The following is a 19,850-nucleotide window of genomic DNA, read 5'->3' as shown; positions in this document are numbered from 1 at the left end:
TGGCTCAGTAGGTGGGGCGTCGGACTCTTGATTTCAGCTCAGGTCATGACCTCATGGTTTGTAAGGTCAAGCCCTGCATGGGGGTGGGAAGGGATTCTCTCTCCCTCTGTCTCTGTCCCTCTCCCCCACCCCCACTCGCCCACGCTTTCTCTCAAATAAATAAAACTAGGAGAAAAAAAAAAAGATAAATCCTTTCAAGGAAAACCTATCTTTTTGAAACTTCAAAAGGTAAATTCCAAAACAACTGTTTTAGGAAGAATGGCCCATATGGCCCCAGTGTACCAGAGGCAGTCCTAGTTTAAGCTTATTGTCTTGTACTTATTAAAGTACCCTCTTTACTTCTCAGAAGTGTCCCACTCTGGACAACAAATTACAAGCTCATCCTTTTTTTTTTTTACCGCATTTTTACCACAGTCACATTTGAACTCTGAACATTCTTCCATATTCTAGAACACCATCCCAAGAAAACTCATTCCTAATAATAATGCTCCTCTCTTCTCTTCCAGACTATAAAAAAGGACAAAAGACCTATGTATCATTCCCATCCATGACGACCTTACACTAGAATAGGTTCCTGAGATATACATCTCCCATCATGGCTGACTCTCACCTAGTAAAAAAGGATTATTATGAATATTAAAAGAATATAACAATTCCCAAGTCACATAACCTTAGATTCCTATAACAAAACACAAGAGGAGAGAAACTAAGAAACATTCTAAAATTTCTAAAAACTGTACTCCTCATTGAACACTCTCCTATGAATCTTTGTAACTCTATTTGTCCACTATTGGATGTCACCAAATCACCACATTTACAGGGAGAAAATACCTTCTCCCTCTTCTCAGAAACAGAGTATCTCTGAGGCAACAGCCAGATCTGGTTATCCCGAATAAGTTACCTTCCAAGAAACTAGCTCTAGAAACAATCACATTGGGATCCCCAGCAGGGAGTAGGTTTTCCAAAGCCTAGCAAGGATCACAGATCAAAACAGGTCACAGGAAAAAGGTATTTGTTTTTTCCGAAAAACATAATGGATTATAAATATGTACAATGTAAATAAATACACGTGAACAAATTACTGTAAGCAATGTTTTTCTACAACCTTGGCTGATTTATGATTTAGTATGGAGTCAAAAGTATTGAGGATCTAATGGAAACCGCTGGGCCTAAGGTGCCCACACAAAACACAGAACACTAGGTGTAAATGAACAGACTTTGCTTTTAAGTCAATGGGAGCCACCGTGAAAAACAAGAAGAGCTCATCACTTCTCAATGTGGTAGCACCAAAAGATGCAGCCTACACAACGAATGGGAATTTGCTGTTCCTCCCAAATTAAGATGCCAATGTACAGCAAGAAATCTGTATCAGTGTGTCTGTTGATGTATGACATCAGTACATATCCCCACAAAAACATCACTACAATGAGATTACGGCTACCTCCCATATTAGAGTCGTAAAGCATCCTCCTCAGCCATAAACTGTTATTCATGAAAGCGATCAAGAAATAGCTAGTCTATGATTTTACTTTTATATAAACCAAACCTAAGCCACTTCAAACAAATCTAATTACCTATTTTTAAAGACACTCCCTCCCTATCCCCAAATCTTTTTTTTTTTTTTTCCATTCCAAAATCTTCCCTGGATGAAAACTAGCTAAGGAAATCTAAAGACCAAAATGTATGTATTTGAAATCTTCATAAAAATTCAAGGATGGCTTAACAAAGGAATAAAACAAGAGATTATGCATTCTTGAATTAAAGTGATTAGAATTTAAAAAACTGCTTTGGTTTAGACTTATGTTATTATAAAACATACTAATAACACTAGAACTGCCTTAGGTTTACTCTTTCTAGGAACATGACTAAACTTTTAAAGCCAGTTTTGAAATTAATTGTCTAAAAGTCAGATGCTGCTAAATAAACTTTAGCAAGGTATTCTTACACCAGACAATATAAATTCTGAACACTTATTATGCCATATTTCATCAAATCTAATATGCCATTAGTTGTAGGATAAATCATTATTTTATATATCACTAAGAAAGAAAAAAGCTGTCAATTAAATGTAAGAAGGTATCATCAACCCAAAATCACACACCAAGTGATACTAGGTGATACTACTAAAACACGAAGAACAAAAAGCATCTTAGAATTGATAAAATACTCTCAAATTCCTACAGCCATCTATTCTTTTGCAATTCAAATACGATTTATAGTCTTCTGCAATCAAAACCACTGCAATGAAAAAACTTAAAATATCCTACCTTCAGTACTACACTCAGGAAAGCTATCAACAAGGGAATCCGAATAAGCTTCCGCAGGTCCAATCAATTCAGAACCATCATTAACTATTCCACCCTAAAAAGAGAAGAATAATTGTGTATCATTGTCAGTAAGGGTTTTATTTTTAAGTGAGTAATAAATTAACAATAGTTATCTCAACTGAGTACGTATAAGGATTACAGAAACCATTCATCTGTTAAACCAGATTACATTTGCTTTTAAAAAAATCAATAGAAATATCAATATTGATTCATCAACTGTAAAAAATGTACCACACCAATGCAAGATGCTAATAATAGGGGAATCTCTGTGAAAGGGAAAGGGGTATACAGAAAAGCACTATATTTTCCTCACAATTTTTCTGTAAACTAAACTACTCTAAAAAACAATCTATTATTAAAATCTAGCATTAACCAATGCGAATTCAAAAGGAATATTATCATGTTTATATCATGTGCCTTTTTATAAAAGCATATGTATAAAAACCTATCTAAAGTACTCATTTAAAAAATGCAGAAAACACACACAGACACACACACACCAGCTACAGACTATTACTCAACATCCTTAGTGTCTGGTCATTCTATTTAGTGATAAATGATGGGACTCTATTAGAAGTCATTTAATTTTATCAAATTAAAAACTAACATATATCACATAGCACCTCAGTGATTCCAGAAGCACCCTAAATTTGAAACCTATTTAGACATAATATAAAACTAAACAAACCTAAGGTATTTGTATTAAAGCAACACATTTTTTAAACGTTTATTTATTATTTTTGAGAGACAGAGAGAGAGCATGAATGGGGGAGAGGCAGAGAGAGAGGGAGACACAGAATCTGAAGCAAGCTCTAGGCTCTGAGCTGTCAGCACAGAGCCTGACACAGGGCTCGAACCCACGAACCATGAGATCATGACTTGAGCCAAAGTCGGACACTTAATTGACTAAGCCACCCAGGTGCCCCAAAGCAACACATTTTTAATAACTATAAAATAACTATATTTTAATAAAATATAAAAACTATTTTGATTCCTTATGTGACCATTATTTTAATTCTGTATCTAGGTTTGCAAATTCAACCTTCAAAAAACTGTTTTCTCTCACTCTGTGTGCAACTAGAAAATGCTATTTATCAAGAAAGTGGTGCTGGTATGTTTTGTGCTGTGGTTTTACGACTGTTTCAATCATGAGTATAAGGACTTAAAATCCTTAAATAATTATAACTAAAATAATAGCTCTTTTGCTCCGTAAGATCTTTCATTCTACCTTCCACCAACAGTTCTATGTCCCCAAACACTACTACCAGGATAGTAAAACCCACGAAAAATACAAGACCTCTTTTTCCTCTCTCCTTCAGCACAAAGAACTTAACTATCTTTAGTTATAATCAAAAGTCTCCCTACCAGCTTATCTTTAAGAAAGAGAAATTTGAAATGGTTCCTCTAAAATTACCAAATTTTACTTCCCAGAGTGTTAAATGAACTGAAACTTTAAAAACAAGTATTCCCTTTAGAAGCAAGAATTTATACACTTTATTCTATTTGTGAATTAAAATATTCAAATCACAGTTTGTATCTGAATTTTTCTCCAAAAAAGAAGAGTCTCTATTTTAGACTAAGCCATAAACCAAATCTGAAGCAAATCTGCAAATATTCTGAGAATTTTACCAGACAAAGCTGATTTTATTTATAATCTCAGTTTACAGAAAGTGCCTTTCAACCATTAACTACCTCTTCTACTATCAGAGATGTGGACTTTGTTACCTATCTATAAAATGGAATTATTATTTATAACTTAATATGTTGTCAGGACTAAAAGACTTTATACATGTAAAGTGTTTAGAACAACATAAGCACTCATTTTTTATTTGTTAATATTAGCTGATATAGATCTGTTCACAAGATAAAATAAAAACACAATACTAAAGAATACAAAAAGCTATTTTAGCTCACAATCTTAGAGAAATTTTATTTACTTCATTTAATAAACAACAAATACAGAATAAATCTTTAATTAAACAAAATAATAAAAAACTTTCCATAGGAACTCAAGAGAAGTAGTGGAGAAATACGCCACAATTGTATTTTAATCCCTACATTAAATCTCTAGATTAATTGCTATTTTAATCTCTCGATCAAAAACATTAACCACTAGGCGTTCTTTACTATGCAGTAGAAAGAAATTTATTACACAGCATCTCAAAGTTTTTTGTTAATGAAATGTCAACCTAGGGGTGAAGGAGTCCAGGTATAATAGAATAAGTAGATCAGCAAATGCTCTCCCCAAAAGACAATGATACAACTGGAGAAAAATGTCAAAACGACCATCTGAGTGCTCTGGAAATTGACCAAAAACATATAACGAATGAAGAAGTGGTTACCCATAAAAAACCACAAAATCACAGGTAAGAACTGTGGGAGCCTGTGGTATTCTTGCCTGGGGTTGCTCCCACCTTCTGTCCCAGCTGGGTTCCCATGGTAATTATACAAGGGCAAGACAAGCCTTGAAATTCAGCAGATTCACTTGCAGAGGAGGCAAGCATGATTTGGACTGAAGCACAGAAGTCGTCCACCCCAAACAGTATTATCATCAGTAATAGTAGCGATCCCAGCACCAATGCACAGTGGCTCAGCAAGCATGAGGTTCCAGCAAGCAAAGGACCAGCGTATTAGCCAGACATTTCACAGGGAGCTACAGAAAGTACACAACCATACGGGTTCTTAACAAGCTCTCTACTCACCCATACAGGAGAGACTACAGAAGAATCAAGCTATCTACAAATCCCCAACAAACCACAATGGTGCGCACACACACAGAGGAAATGCAGGAGATCTCAAAGATAAACAAAATCCAGGGCAAACTTAAAAACTGCCTGAACTCTGAAAATATATCAAGAAACATCAGCATATGGAAGAAGCATATACTGGAACAAAGTGTTTAAATACAAAGACCAATCACTGGCTGACCACTAAGCTATGCTGTTATAGGACTAACCCTTAGTTAGCGAGGTTTAAAAATACAATAAAAATTTAAAATTGAGAAGAGATATCAGCAGTTACACACTGCCAATTAAATTTTTTTTAATGTTTATTTCCTTTTGAGAGAGAAAGAGACAGAGGCGTGAGTGGGAGAGAGGCAGAGAGAGAGAGGGAGACACAGAATCGGAAGCAGGCTCCAGGATCTGAGCTATTAGCACAGAGACTGACACAGGGCTCGAACTCACCGGGAGATCATGACCTGAGCCGAAGCCGGACGTTTAACCGACTCTCTCTCTCTCTCTCTCTCAAAAATAAATAAACATTAAAAAAAGAAAAAGGAAAAAGAAAGCAACTTCAACAATTAACTGGAGGTTTCAATATCTTACTCTTAATAATTGACAGAAGTAGACAGAAAACTAGCAAAGATACAGAAGACTTAAAGATCACTAACAACTAACTTGAACTAACTAAAATTTACATAAAATTCCACCTGAAAACAGAATATACACTCCTTCCAAGCACACATGCAACATTCTCCAGGATAGTTCATATGCTAAGAAATAAATCAGGTCTCAATATATTTAAAAGAACTGAAATCAAACATGTGTTCTGACCACGACCACAAGAAAACAAAATTAGAATTCAACAATAAAAGAAACTTTAAAAATTAACAAATACTTGGAAATTAAAGAACATTTTTGTAAATAACCAAAGAGTCTACAGAAAAAAACCACGAAAGCAGAAAATGCATTAAACTGAATAAAAATAAAAACAAAGTGTAAAAGGCTATGGGATGAGGCTCAAGTAGTGCTAAAAGAAAAATTTATAGTTGTAAACACCCATGTTAGATAAGAATAACCATCTCAAATCAGTAATCTAAACTTCCACTTTAAGGAACTAAAGAATTAGATAAAGAACAAAGTAAATCCAAAGCAAGCAAAAGGAAAGAAATAAAGTTTAGAGCAGAAATCAAAATAAAATAGAGAAAATAGAGAGAAAGTAATGAAACCAAGTTGGTCTTTTGAAAAAAATCAACAAAAATATCAAACTTTTAGGTAGACTGACCAAGAAAAAAATACACCAGATACAAATTACCAAAATCATGAATGAAAGAGGGACATCACTAACATACCCATAGAAATCAAAGGCGTTCTGGGGGAATACTATGAACACTTTATGCCAACAAATTACACAATTTAGATGAAAAATTCCTGGGAAGGGACAAGTTACCAAAGTTGATTCAAGTAGAAGGAGAATACCATGATAGACCTATAACAAGTAAATAAACTGAATTAAAATTTGAAATCCTCCCAGATCAATTCCAATACTATGTATATACCTAAGAGAAACGAAAAGGTATGTCCACACAAAAAACTTATATGCCAATAGTCATTAACAACATCATTCATAATAACCAAAAGGGAGAGACAACCCAAATGTGCATCAATTGATGAATGGAAAAACAAAATGTAGCATATCCACTAGCCATACAAAGGAATACTATATAGGCACCAAAAAGGAATGGAGTATTGATACATGCTGCAACATGGATTAAACTTGTAAACCACTCACGACAGCATAAAATGCTTAGAGTAATTTTAACCAAAGAAGTGCCAGACTTATACACTGAAAACTGTAAAACACTGCTGAGACTAATTAAAGAACGCCTAAATAAATGGAGTCATTTCATGTTCATGGGTTGGAAGACAATGTTGTTAAAATAATAATTTTCCCCAACTATAGACTTAATACAATTCCAACCAAAATTCCATCAGAATTTCTTGTTATTATGGACAAGCTGATGCTAAAATTTTTATGGAAATTCAAAGGATTTGAAATCACTGTAACAACTCTGAAAAAGTATGAATAAAGTGAGACAACTTACACTATCAAATTTCAAAACTTGTTATGAAACTACAATAATCAAGACAATACAGTACTGTTATAAAAACACGCATGCAGATCAATAGAAGACGTCAAAAGTCAAGAAATAAACCACTACATTTACAGTCAATTCTATTTTCAGCAACAGTGCTAAGCGAATTCAATGTGGAAAGGATGGCCTTTTCAACAAACAGTGCTGGGACTATTAGATATTCCTGTGCCAAAAGACAAATTTAGACTATTACCTCATACAATATACAAAAATTAACTGAAAATGAATCAGAGACCTAAAAGTAAGACTAAAACTTCTAGAAAAGAACATAGAAGAAAATCTTGACTTTGGGTTACCCTAAGAGTTCTTGGATATGACCAAAAAAAAAAAAAAAAAAAAAAAAAAAAGCATGATTCAAAAAAAGAAAAAAATGGTAAATTATACTCTATCAAAATTAAAAACTTTTGCACTTCAAATGATACCTACCATTAAGAAAATGGACAAGCCATAGACTGGGAGAAAATATGTGCAAAGCACATATGTAATAAAGGACTTGTATCCAGAATATACTCAGAACACTTATAACTCAATAATAAGACAATCCAACCAAAACTGGACAGATTTTAACAGATATTTCACCAAAGCATATGAATAAGTAGCACATGAAAACAAGCTCATCATCATTAGCCATTAGGAAATGGAAATAATACTACAGTGAAATACCACGATATACATACTAGAAAAACTATAAATTTAAAAATCATACAATACTAAGCGTTGGTGAAATTGAGTAAGAACCAGAGCCTTCATACATTGCTGGGGAATCTAAAACAGTATGGTCACTCTGGAGAACAGTTTGGCAGTTTCTTAAAAACATCAACTTACCATAAGACCCAGCAATTCCACTCCTCAGAATCTACCCAAGAGACATGAAAACATATATCTACACACAGATTTGTTGGCAGCAATACTAGACAAAGGCCCAAAAAACTGAAAACAAACCAAATGTCTGTCAATTTGCCAATGGATAAACAAAACGTAGTATGATCTATATAACAGAATACTTTCCAGCGACATAAAGGAACAGAAGACTGATACGTGATAGAATGTGGATAAAACTCAAAACATTATGTGAAAACATTAAGTGAAAGAAACCGGAACAAAAGAGCACATGCTGTGTGATTCTGTGTAATTGACATGTCCTGAAAAGGTAAATCTATAGTCAGAAAACAGGTAAGTAGTTACCTAGGGACGGGGCTGGAAAAAGAGACTGCCAGTAAAGGGGCACAGAGAAACTTGCTCAGGTGGCAGAAATGTAACAGTTGCACAACTCTATAAATTTACTGAAAATCACTGAATGGTACACTTACAATTGGTAAAGTTTAAAGTATGTCAATAAAACTGTAAATGCATATATACATACAAATACATACATATTCATAAACAGCAAAAAATACACATGGAAAGGTATAGATGAAAAACATTTGGCAATAAACTGGTAATTTTTTAAGATGAGTAATGAGTAACAAGAGGCTCATTCTAGCACTTTGTAGCACTCCTTCTACTCCTGTGTATGTTAAAAAAAAAAAAAATCAAATCATTTGACTATGTGGTCATTTGCAATGTGGCAAATACCATCAATGTTTCCACAAACAAATACACAAACAAACAAAAAACATACGTTATTGTAGCACACCCTGTGACCTAACTACCCAAAAACCTCCCGTTCATACCTTCATCCACAATCAGAACTAGAAAGCCAAAAGAGTCACACACCCAGACTTTTCTGAAGCTACGGACGGTCCTGTAACCCAGTTCTGGCCTACTGGATGTAAGAAGGACTACCTCTAGGCAGAATGTCTAGGAAAGCTTTTAAAAACTGGCATGCATTCATTTATTGGCCCTTTTCCTTTCACGCCCCAAACAAGGAAGCTAAAGCTAAGGCTCTGGAGGACATTATTGAGCTCTGCGCCAGCGACATCCTATCTTCCTCACTCAACTTCCCGTTGTAAGAGACAAAGACACCCCTTTCTTGTTTAAGTTAATACGGTTAAGCTTTTTCGTTGTTTATTTAGAGACTGACTACTACTGCTGTGATAATACCCAATCAGTATCCCTCTCTTGCCCAGCAGACTACCTAAAGTATTTCTAATACATTTTCTAAAACTAGCTTGACTTCCCTTGAAGTGCCCAATGTATTCTTTTCTCTTCTTCTGTCTCTCACGGCACAAAGCCTAAAAAGTAAGTATCATCCAGCAGCAGTTATAATCAGGAATTGCCAGATCCAAAGGAAACAGAATGAACAGGTAACTTTTATTTAAATTCTTCAAGGTCTAAGATCTGACTCCTATTTTCCTAGACTGATTTTTTTTTTAGCCCTTGGCATGTGATAATTTGCATGACTGCTTTTCACAACTTCTATAAAGTCATATCCTTCTTGCTTAATAAAGCTGCCTTTTTCTATAAGCATAGACTCCTTGCCACATAGATACGGCTGTAACCAAGAACAACAAAGGGCAAATACTGTACCAATTTGATTTGGCCTTCTATCCTAAAGATCTGCAGTATACCATAAACAAAGCCACATTCATCATCTTGGCCTAGTTCACACAGTAATGAAAAATTAAGCAACAAAGTCAATCACTAGAAATCTTGTTACTATAAACTTTCCTATTACTATTTCTATTACTGTAAAGTCATAAGTCTGTAATATTTTTCAAAACATCAACTCTCTTCAGTAAATTAAAATATTTTCATATTTTATTTTCATAAAATATTTTTCATAAAAAATATTTTCCTTTGGTAGATCCACTGCCATCAGGAAATTTAAAACTCCCACTACTCATATACCTCACTGGCTGTATGTTCTAACAAATTGCATTTATACAAATAAATTACATTTACACAAAGAAGGAAAAAAAGTATGGCACAATCACCTAGCTTTTTTCTATAAGTCTAAAGGCAATAGGAAAACTGTGGTCATTAAAGACATTGATACCAACTGACGACTTGCACAGGTTCAATGCAGAATAAATCAGAAAACTGTAAAATTATATAAAATTATAAAGAATTCATGGGGCACCTGGGTGGCTCAGTCAGTTGAGGGTCAGACTTTGGCTCAGGTCATGACCTCACAGTTTGTGGGTTCAAGCCCTGCATCAGGCTCTGTGCTGTTAGCTTGGAACCTGAAGCCTGCTTCTGACTCTGTGTCTCCCTCTCTCTGTGTGCACCTCCCCCGCTTTCTCTCTCTCTCTCTCTCAAAAATAAATAAACATTAAAAATTTTTTTAATTAAAATGATAAAGAACTCAGAATGAAAACCTTACATGTCAAGAAACTGAAAATACTCATATCCAATGATTCTGGTACTATAATTTGTACTAACCTACTTCTCTAAACTTGTATAGTGACCATTTTTGGTCTGTCTCTAATACAAAGTAGTACAATTATAACAAATTGAGTATCAACTTACAGTGGTTTCTATCCCAAAGAGTCTACCACTGAAAGACACCTCGAAAAGTGAATGCAGCAACTGAAATTTCATGATACTTAAATTTTTTTAATGTATTTCAATTATGATAGAGTGAATGAGATAATCTCTAAGCCCTCTGCACCAATTTTTTAAAACCTATGAATCAAAAACCTTATCCATTTCTACACTAAAATCAGAAGATATGCCAAAGACATTGTTGTTTAGCTACTAACTTCTACTTATTTCAGTGAGTAATGAAATCCAGTAGTAAGTGACGTTTTGTAAAAAAAAAACAAAACAAAACAAAAAAAAACTTGAATCCTGCCTTACGACAAATTAGAAACAGAAATATTTAATAAAGTACAAAATATTTCAGAAAGACTGTCAAACCTTGAAAAAATCTTCAAGCTGTTTACTGTTATAAAGAGCGGGGATATTGGCAGAGAACTGTAGCAAATCTTCTGCACACTGTCTTCTCTCTTCGATGACAGTTTCATCAAATCGTCCTAGAATGAAATAAGAATCAAGACTTAAGGAAGGAAGGATCAAACGCCAGTTAGTGAAAGTTTACGTTCACAGATCAGAAAGAAGTGACAGGCCTATCACTGCCTTACTACACAGTCTTCTAAAGTCAAGTCTGCACAATCGGAGTCAGAGGTACTCTCACTAAGAAAGAAAATAATGTTTCTCATAAAACAAAAGGCAGAAGTGTCAACTGATAAATCAGTGGTGCAGCCATAGTCGAAGGCCTGTCAATGTAAGAAACTTAACGTTTAAGAAGCTGGTGATTTGAAACTCAAGTTGAAAAGAGAATTATAAAGAAATGAAATGGTTTTCCACAGTAATTTCATACTGTAATTACTCATATAATTTTCCCTTTTCCCACTCTTTTTGATTTATAAAGGAGCCGAAGAGAGGAAATTATGAGAACATCTGTATATCAGTAGGGTCAAAACCCTCAGCTTGAAGCAAAAAGCTTTTAAGCCAAACTCCATGTGCGCGTGACAGCAGGCTTATGGAAAGAAAGACAGTACTCACAGCACCAGTGAGCTCTGATTTACAAGGTGATCGAGAGGTGGTTTTCATAGAATTTTTTTCAATGCTATATGCAATTTGAATGCTGATAAGACATTTTAAAATATGATTATTTTGTACTACTCTTAGATCAGATTACCAGTTGACATTTGTCATAGCTCACATATCATACTGATTGCAATTCAGGCTTAAAAAATACAAAATAAAAAGAGGAGCACCATCACATTTTAAGTGGCTCTGCAAAACGTTAACAGAAAACTGAGGCACAAAGAGATTCCTCATTATGCAAACCAAGACAAGAATTTGACACTGAACCACTAAATACCCTCAGCTCAATGTGTCTCATGCTTATGGGGAAGTGTCTACTTCATGAAAACTAACAGAAATGGTTTTAGAGTTAGACCTGGGTGTAAATTCCAGCTCTCTCACTCACTAGCTATAAAATCTTAGATAATTTCTTCATTTGTAAAGTGGCGAAAATAAACAATGTACTTAAGACTTCCAGTCCCACGACAGGCACATAACTAGCACTTAAGAAATTAATCACGATGCCTCTGAATGTTGAAGTATCATCACAATATCTAGCATACAGAGCCTGCTAATTAACTCATACTTGACTATGTCAGTGAGAAAGAACGGTCTTTTAACAGTAGAACATTCTTTCCTAGAAGACAGTCATTTTTCATTAATAAAAAAATCTTAACAGTGATCCATAAATAAACTGCTTGCCTTAATGGATGAGTTCCAAAGACAGCAATCCTACAAAATTCCACGCATGTGTCCACAGCTACATCTTCCTAGGGAATGAGTCTCTAACTTTTATCAGCATCATCAAAGAGCCCAGAGCCCAGTAAAGATTAACCAGCAAGTGGCAGTCAATTAGAGGATCTCTAACATTCAAAACGCTGCTTTATTTATACTATACAACAGGCTGCCAGTTGCCAGCCCAGTATCTGTTCGTACCTTCTTCCTTAGTAAAATAATCCCCAATTTCTAACAGCGGACATGGCAACCCCCACCCCCTCAAGAAACCACTACATTGCCAGCTTGTCTTGCAGCAGTTATATGTGGACATGGACTGAGTTCTGGCCAATCAGACAAAAAAGTTATATTGTGGCATCCTGAAAATCTCTTTAAGAGATAGCCTTGTCTTCTTTTTCCTTGTCCCTTTCTAGGAAGGACTATGACATGGGAGGTTAAAAATGACAGAGCAACAAGGCAGGAACTTGGATTCCTGATTACTGTAGAGCTGCCCTGCCTAAAGCTACCTTTGGATCTCATACCATGAGAAAGAAATTGACCTCTATCTGGTTTTAAGTTTTGTCATAAGAAACCAAACCTAATATACATTATGCTAAATCCATGTTTCTATTAGTTCGCATGTCATATGCAACAATTCAATTAAACTCAATTCTCCCAAAAAAAATCTAAAATGATGTGCTAGCTTATCTAACAATAATATTATCTGGAAACAAACTTCCAAGAACCCCTACCCGTAAAGCAAATTTTCTGGCCTGAAAAAATCTAGGTTATTCAGTCTTGGGAAAAATCTACTGGCCAAACAGGTTAAAATAACAGTTAAATATCCATTATTCCTTCTTGTCTAAATAAGAAACTAAGAATACAATGGTACTTATGATTAAAGTCCAATATGTTTAAGCTTTACACAAAAAAGTTAATTCCAGTGCCTATGAGTATTAATAATTTTGTGAACATCTATAGAAAAATCCAGGAAATGTACAAAAAAATCATACTATATTTTAACCCACAAGACTACCTGATATTATCTTTAAATGCACTATGTACTTGTTGAGAAATTTTAATAGAAAACTCGCTACTTTTTAATGACATCCTAAAAAAATTATTTAGTAGCTAAAACAAATACATATGAATTTGGGAGCTTCAATCCTAAGTGTAATCAATGATTCATCCAACCTCCCTATTAAGCTAGACTAAAATACAAGCAATGAGTGTATCAACTTCCAAAAAGATTAAAGCACATCTTTGTTGTACTTCTATTGATCTATGCATTTCCATTCCACTAAACTCGGACAAGCAGAAATGAATTAAAATATTTTTCAGAATGGAACACAACCAAAAATACAGGCTTATGTATTAAAAGGTTCAATTACACTTAGGGGCGCCTGGGTGGCGCAGTCGGTTAAGCGTCCGACTTCAGCCAGGTCACGATTTCACGGTCCGTGAGTTCGAGCCCTGCATCAGGCTCTGGGCTGATGGCTCAGGGCCTGGAGCCTGTTTCCGATTCTGTGTCTCCCTCTCTCTCTGCCCCTCCCCCGTTCATGCTCTCTCTCTGTCCCAAAAATAAATAAAAAACGTTGAAAAAAAAAATTTAAAAAAAAAAAAAAGGTTCAATTACACTGAATCCTACCATCAGAACAAATACGATGAAAGAACATGCTCACTTCTTTATTCTTAAGATATTTCAGAATAACAGTAACAAAAAATACTATTCGTAACATAAACAAAAAAGAAGCAGATGAATTTTAATCGAATAACTACTGGCCTTAATGTATTTAACAAAGGCACCTAATTTTTAAATTTTTGGGGCGCCTGGGTGGCTCAGTCAGTTACGCGTCCGACTTTGGCTCAGGTCATGATCTCGCGGTTTGAGTTCAAGCCCCGCGTCAGGCTCTGTGCTGATGGCTCAGAGCCTGGAGCCTGTTTCGGATTCTGTGTCTCCCTCTCTCTGACCCTCCCCGTTCATGCTCTGTCTCTCTCTGTCTCAAAAATAAATAAACGTAAAAAAAAAAAAAAATTTTTTTTTTTAATTTTTTTAAAAAAGTAGCAAGATCCAACAGGCATCCTAATGGTAGCCAACACCCTAGTGGCTATTCTCTAGTTGTTGGTCCTTTAGTATCATCTAAACTGCACTTGAAAGCAGCAACAATGAGAAATCATAAACAGGTACTTCTTTATCACCACTTTTTATTTCCATTCACAGGGTCAATGTTTATTATCCTGTGAACAGAGCAGAAAAATTATAAGTAATTTGCAATAGAAAATGCAAAACATACTTTTCATAAGAAGGTTTCCTGTGCAATATTATATTTTTTTTTATTTTTTTTTTAACGTTTATTTTTGAGAGACAGCATGAATAAGGGAGGGTCAGAGAGAGAGGGAGACACAGAATCTGAAACAGGCTCCAGGCTCTGAGCTGTCAGCACAGAGCCTGACGCGGGGCTCGAACTCACGGACCGCGAGATCATGACCTGAGCCAAAGTCGGATGCTTAACCGACTGAGCCACCCAGGCGCCCCTGTGCAATATTAGATACTATATTATTCGTGTGTGAGTACGTATACATTATATATAAGCCAGTCCCCCACTCCCAATTACCCAACAATGCTTTCTTTATTAAAAGCTGTGGGAGGAAAAATTAGATTCAAACATTCTATTTAAGCTGGTAAACCACTGGAAATAAGGGTGTCTCTCTTAGATTTATAAGCTATCTTTGGAATATTCTTTTTTTTTCTATGTAGAACAACATCCGGATATCAGAGCTTGCAACTTTTTAAAAATGCAAATGTCAACAATCAAAAACTGGTTATATGGAACGAAAAGCTGTCCTTGACCAGTAAGAAACTAGCTAGAAAAGCTTGATGCTGATTCTTAACTGAATCAAAAATTCATTCAGGGTAAAAACAAAGAGAGGTCAAGATTCTTTTTTTTTTTTAATATTATTTTTAATTATTTTTTTGAAAGGAAGAGCACATATGCTAGTTGGGGAGAGGGGAGAGGAAGGGAAGTGGGGAGGGGAGAGGGGATGGGGAGAGGGGACGGGGAGAGGGGGAGAGAGGGGGAGAGAGAGAGAGAGGGAGGGAGAGAGAGAATATCTCAAGCAGGCTCTATGCTCAGTGCAGAGCCCAACACGGGGCTCCATCCCATGACCCTGGAATTATGACCGGAGCCAAAATCAGAGTCCAACACTCAACCGACTGAGCTACCCAGGCACCCCGAGAGGCCAAGGTTCTTGGGTGTGAATTCTCTCTAGTCAACAGCACCAAGAATATACCTGTAAATGAATGAGATGGATTAATTACTCCTTGTAACGAGGGAAAATGAATGCCATTGGGAACCCTGGAGGATTTCATGAAGAGGGTGTTAGAATGGATTTACAGGATACGGGCTTGTGTTAGGTACTTTTGGGAAAGGTTTAAAGAAGTAGGGGCTTTGGTGTTGATTCTGCTGGAAAGTAGAGATAACTCTATGGTTCTATGAATTCTATCTAATTCTATAATCCTAATTTTAATAAATCTTACTATGAGGCAAGAAGAATGAAGAGAAGCTAAGGCTATAATTTATAAAGAAGCAATAGTCACTTACGGTGGCAAGGATGAAGATATGCTTGATCATTTTTGTGACTTTACCAATGGTGATGTTTTTGTCTGTGTTCAGACATGATCTTGTCTATGGTCTTGCTTTTGTCTTGATCCAAGGACACAGAGTGGCCCTAATGTTTCTGTGAAACTGCTTATGTTCAACAGGAGAACACCACAGCCTAGATGTGAATGCCAGACCAACTCTAGGAAACACCAAGGTCAAATGAATAGGTAGCACCAGGCCAATTCTCTCTTAGCTGTCAGGAACTGCTTTTCTCTTTCTCATAGGAAATCAAAGTGCGATAACAGATCTAACAAAACAAACAAAACAATGATCTAGTCCTGAGAAAGCAATCAGACAGGTGGAGACTTTGAAACCTACAAATGTCTTACACACTTTAAAAATGTCATTGTCATGAAAGACAAAAAATGTACAGGAATACTCTAGATTATCCTAGAGGCATGATCCTAGATCCAAAAACAAACCTAAAAAGGACATTTTTAGAACTGAGGAAATATGAATATGGACTGCATATGTGATAATATCATTGTATCAGTGTTAAATTTCTTGAGTGTGATATGGGATTATGGTTATAGGGGATAGATACATGAAACGCAGGGGTGAAATGTTACAATATCTGCAACTTGAATGGTTCAGAAAGAAAACAAGAGATACACAGAGAGTTATAAAAAATGTGGCAAATTGTTAACAATCAATGGACTAGGGCCGAAGGTATAAAAGTATTTACCACACTATTCTTCTGCAGGTTTTTCTGTAATCTTAAAAATTCTGCAAATTAAAAACAATTGAAAAAAATAAGTCCAGTGATATACCTACCGGTGAGATGTACAACTGGAAGGGGAAAACAACTAAGCCTAAAGGAAATGGAAAACTTCCTAAGTAAGGAGACATCTTATGGTCTGAGAGGCTAACAAGAAAGCTCACAGCAGAGCAGTACAACACTAAAGTCAGAGACACAAGAGAGCATTAGAGGTAAACTGAGCACCAGAGGTACATTAGAGGTAAACTGAGCAACAGAGGATAGCTAACAATAGCAGGTATGTGTCGAGCACTGAGCTAGACACATGGCAGATAATCCACAGAACACAAAGGTATCATCCCGATCTTAACAATAAGAAAATAGATTCAGATGTTAATTTGTATACAACCACACTGCTAGTCAATAATGGTTAGAAGATCTGGGCCTAAAGCCATCTGATTCCAAAAGGCATGTTCTTTTTTTCACTATACCACGAGAATAGTCACTACATTTTTGATGGTTGTGTAAATTGCGATACGATTCTCTTTTGCTACTGAAGTTTACGTACTAAAAATGTGAGAGGAGTTAAAAATATAGACGATTAACCAACAATCCACCCCCACCCCAACCACAGCTGCTGCCTGCAGGGTTCACTGCAGTTATCAAGTATTACAAATGGACTGTACCATTTACTAAGAGAGATAAATTGCTTACTTATTAAGATTAATAAGAAACTTTCATTCTACAATATGTAAGGATGTGGAGAAAAGTTGAAGATAATCCATTAGCAACAGCGACAGCAGCCACAAATCTCGACCCGTTTAGAAACCACTCCCTTTCACTCAGTGACAAGCGTTTGTTTAAGAAGCTGGGCTGTGTACCTCCCAATATTAAAGATATACGGATGCAGTTAAATTCCACAGTACAGAAGGTATAAAATAAAATTTCCTTCCTCCCACACCCTGAGGGGGTCCATACATTACACAAATGTGTGCAGATTATGTCTTCACACAATTATGTATGTCTATTCAAACACAGATGGGATCTCGCCAAATGTACTGCTGTGCAACATTTGTTGTCTGTGTCTAAAAAAATATAGCTTGGACATCTTTCCACACCAGTATATTTCAAATAGCTAAATAAGTCCATTAATTGGCTAAACATTATGGCATATCTGTACAATCACATAATGAGAAAATTCAGCTTATGTGCAGTTTTCTTCTATGAAAATGCTGCAAAGAACACCCATATGCATGTACCTATGTGTGCACACAATTGTGTGTGTGTACATTCTCAAAATGTGATCTGCAGACTGCTGGGGTTCCCTAAAGGCCTTGCAAGGGATCGACAATGTCAGAACCATTTTCATAATACTATTAAGACGACAGTTGCATTTTTCACCACATCGACATCTGCACAGATCAACTAAAAGCAGTGGCAGTAAAACTGCAAACCTCGGAGCATGAATCAAGACAATGGCACCAAACTGTACTTACTAGTAATCACCATACTCCTGACTGCTACTCACTCAGACTAAAAAAATTTTTAAATGCCAGTTTCACTTAAGAATGACCTTGATGAAGCAATAAAAATTATTAACTTTACTAAATTTCAACTCTTGAGATCATTTCTAGAAAAAAAAAAAAACTACAACCATTGAGATTTGGATATCTGGCAGAAACTTCCTCAAAACAAAACAAAACAAGACAAAACCCACATAAACAGGGTGCCTGGGTGGCTCAGTCAGATGAGCGTCTGGCTTCGGCTCAGGTCACGATCTCGTGGTCCGTGAGTTCGAGCCCCGTGTCGGGCTCTATGCTGACAGCTCAGTCCCTGGAGCCTGCTTCGGATTCTGCGTCTCCCTCTCTCTCTGCCCCTAACCCACTCACATTCTGTCTCTGTCTCTCTCAAAAATAAATAAACATTAAGAAAAAATAAAAATTAGAAAAAAACCCACATAAATAAAGTGGGCCCAATCCTCAAGGAAAACTACCAATAGCATTGTTGTCAGTGATGGAATTCAATGCATTAAGTCGCTGCAAGCTTGACAGCTTTCTAATACTTAAAATATTTCCTTTAAAGATCTGTGGTACTATTAACCATTCGGGGATATTATACAATTAAATGGGTCAACATACGCAACATCTGCATAACTAAGGGAACCGATATTTTTCACGTGACCAACGCATGATATTACAAGCTCATGCACAGGTAATAGATGCATTCAAATTTAAGACAGATTAATGAATTTTAACACAACAAAGCCCAAAATAATGAATTCTAATATAACAAAGTACCAAAGGTTTGTTGATAGGATTTCAGATTCCATAACGCAACTAAACTTTTAAGAAATTACAACTTACTAAGTTTGGGTGCATCTTCAATTATCTGAAAAGCTATTAAAATACTCCTCCCTTTTTCAACTACATCATCTGCATGACCCTGAATTTTCTCCAGATACTTCAATTAAAGCAATGTGTCACCACCAAATGGATCCAGAAGCAAATATGAAAATCTAGCTGTCTTTTCTTGATCCAAGCACTAACTCACAAATGTAAGTTAATGCCATTCTTACAATTTTTTTCCTTTGGAAAAGCTATTTTTCATAAAAATACTAATATGCAGAGGAGGCCCGGCTGGCTCACTTGGTAGAGCAGCAACTCCTGATTTCAGGGTCATGAGTTTGAGCCCCACGTTGGGTATAGAAGTTAAAAATTTTTTTAATTTAAATTAAAAAAAATATTAACATGTAACATACTCTATTTTTCATTTTATACAATAATATTTTTAAATTTCTAGTAAATATTAACAGGTCCAACTACATAAACAGTATTTTGAGATGTTCAATAATTTTTAAGATTGCTAAGGAGACTTTTGAGACTAAAACATCTAACAATCATTGATAAATATCTTTTTTCATTAATAAATATCTCTTATGCAGAGGTGAGAACAGATATGTAGTAAAATTTACTAAAAACAGCCTTGTTAGAAAAAGATATATATATTTTTTTTTTGTAAAATTTTTTTTTTTAACATTTATTTACTTTGAAGACAGAGAGAGACAGAGCATGAACGGGGGAGGGTCAGAGAGAGAGTGGGAG

General features: G+C 35.6%; 1 protein-coding gene across 14 annotated transcripts in view; it reads right to left on the bottom strand.

Annotated features, from left to right (window-relative positions):
- Positions 1–19,850, bottom strand: part of RPS6KC1 (ribosomal protein S6 kinase C1) — a 318,908-nt gene that overhangs the window by 274,207 nt on the left and 24,851 nt on the right. For all 14 annotated transcript variants that reach the window (XM_053208752.1, XM_027074461.2, XM_053208747.1 and 11 more), the window contains 2 exons: positions 11,005–11,120; positions 2,268–2,361 (listed from right to left, as the gene is read on the bottom strand). In XM_053208752.1, coding sequence (XP_053064727.1) covers positions 2,268–2,361; positions 11,005–11,120 — 210 coding nt within the window. The remainder of the gene's footprint in view (positions 1–2,267; positions 2,362–11,004; positions 11,121–19,850) is intronic.

Source organism: Acinonyx jubatus, chromosome E4 (genome assembly GCF_027475565.1).
Source record: "Acinonyx jubatus isolate Ajub_Pintada_27869175 chromosome E4, VMU_Ajub_asm_v1.0, whole genome shotgun sequence".
NCBI lineage: Eukaryota > Metazoa > Chordata > Mammalia > Carnivora > Felidae > Acinonyx > Acinonyx jubatus.
This window is presented reverse-complemented; position numbering and strand designations above follow the sequence as displayed.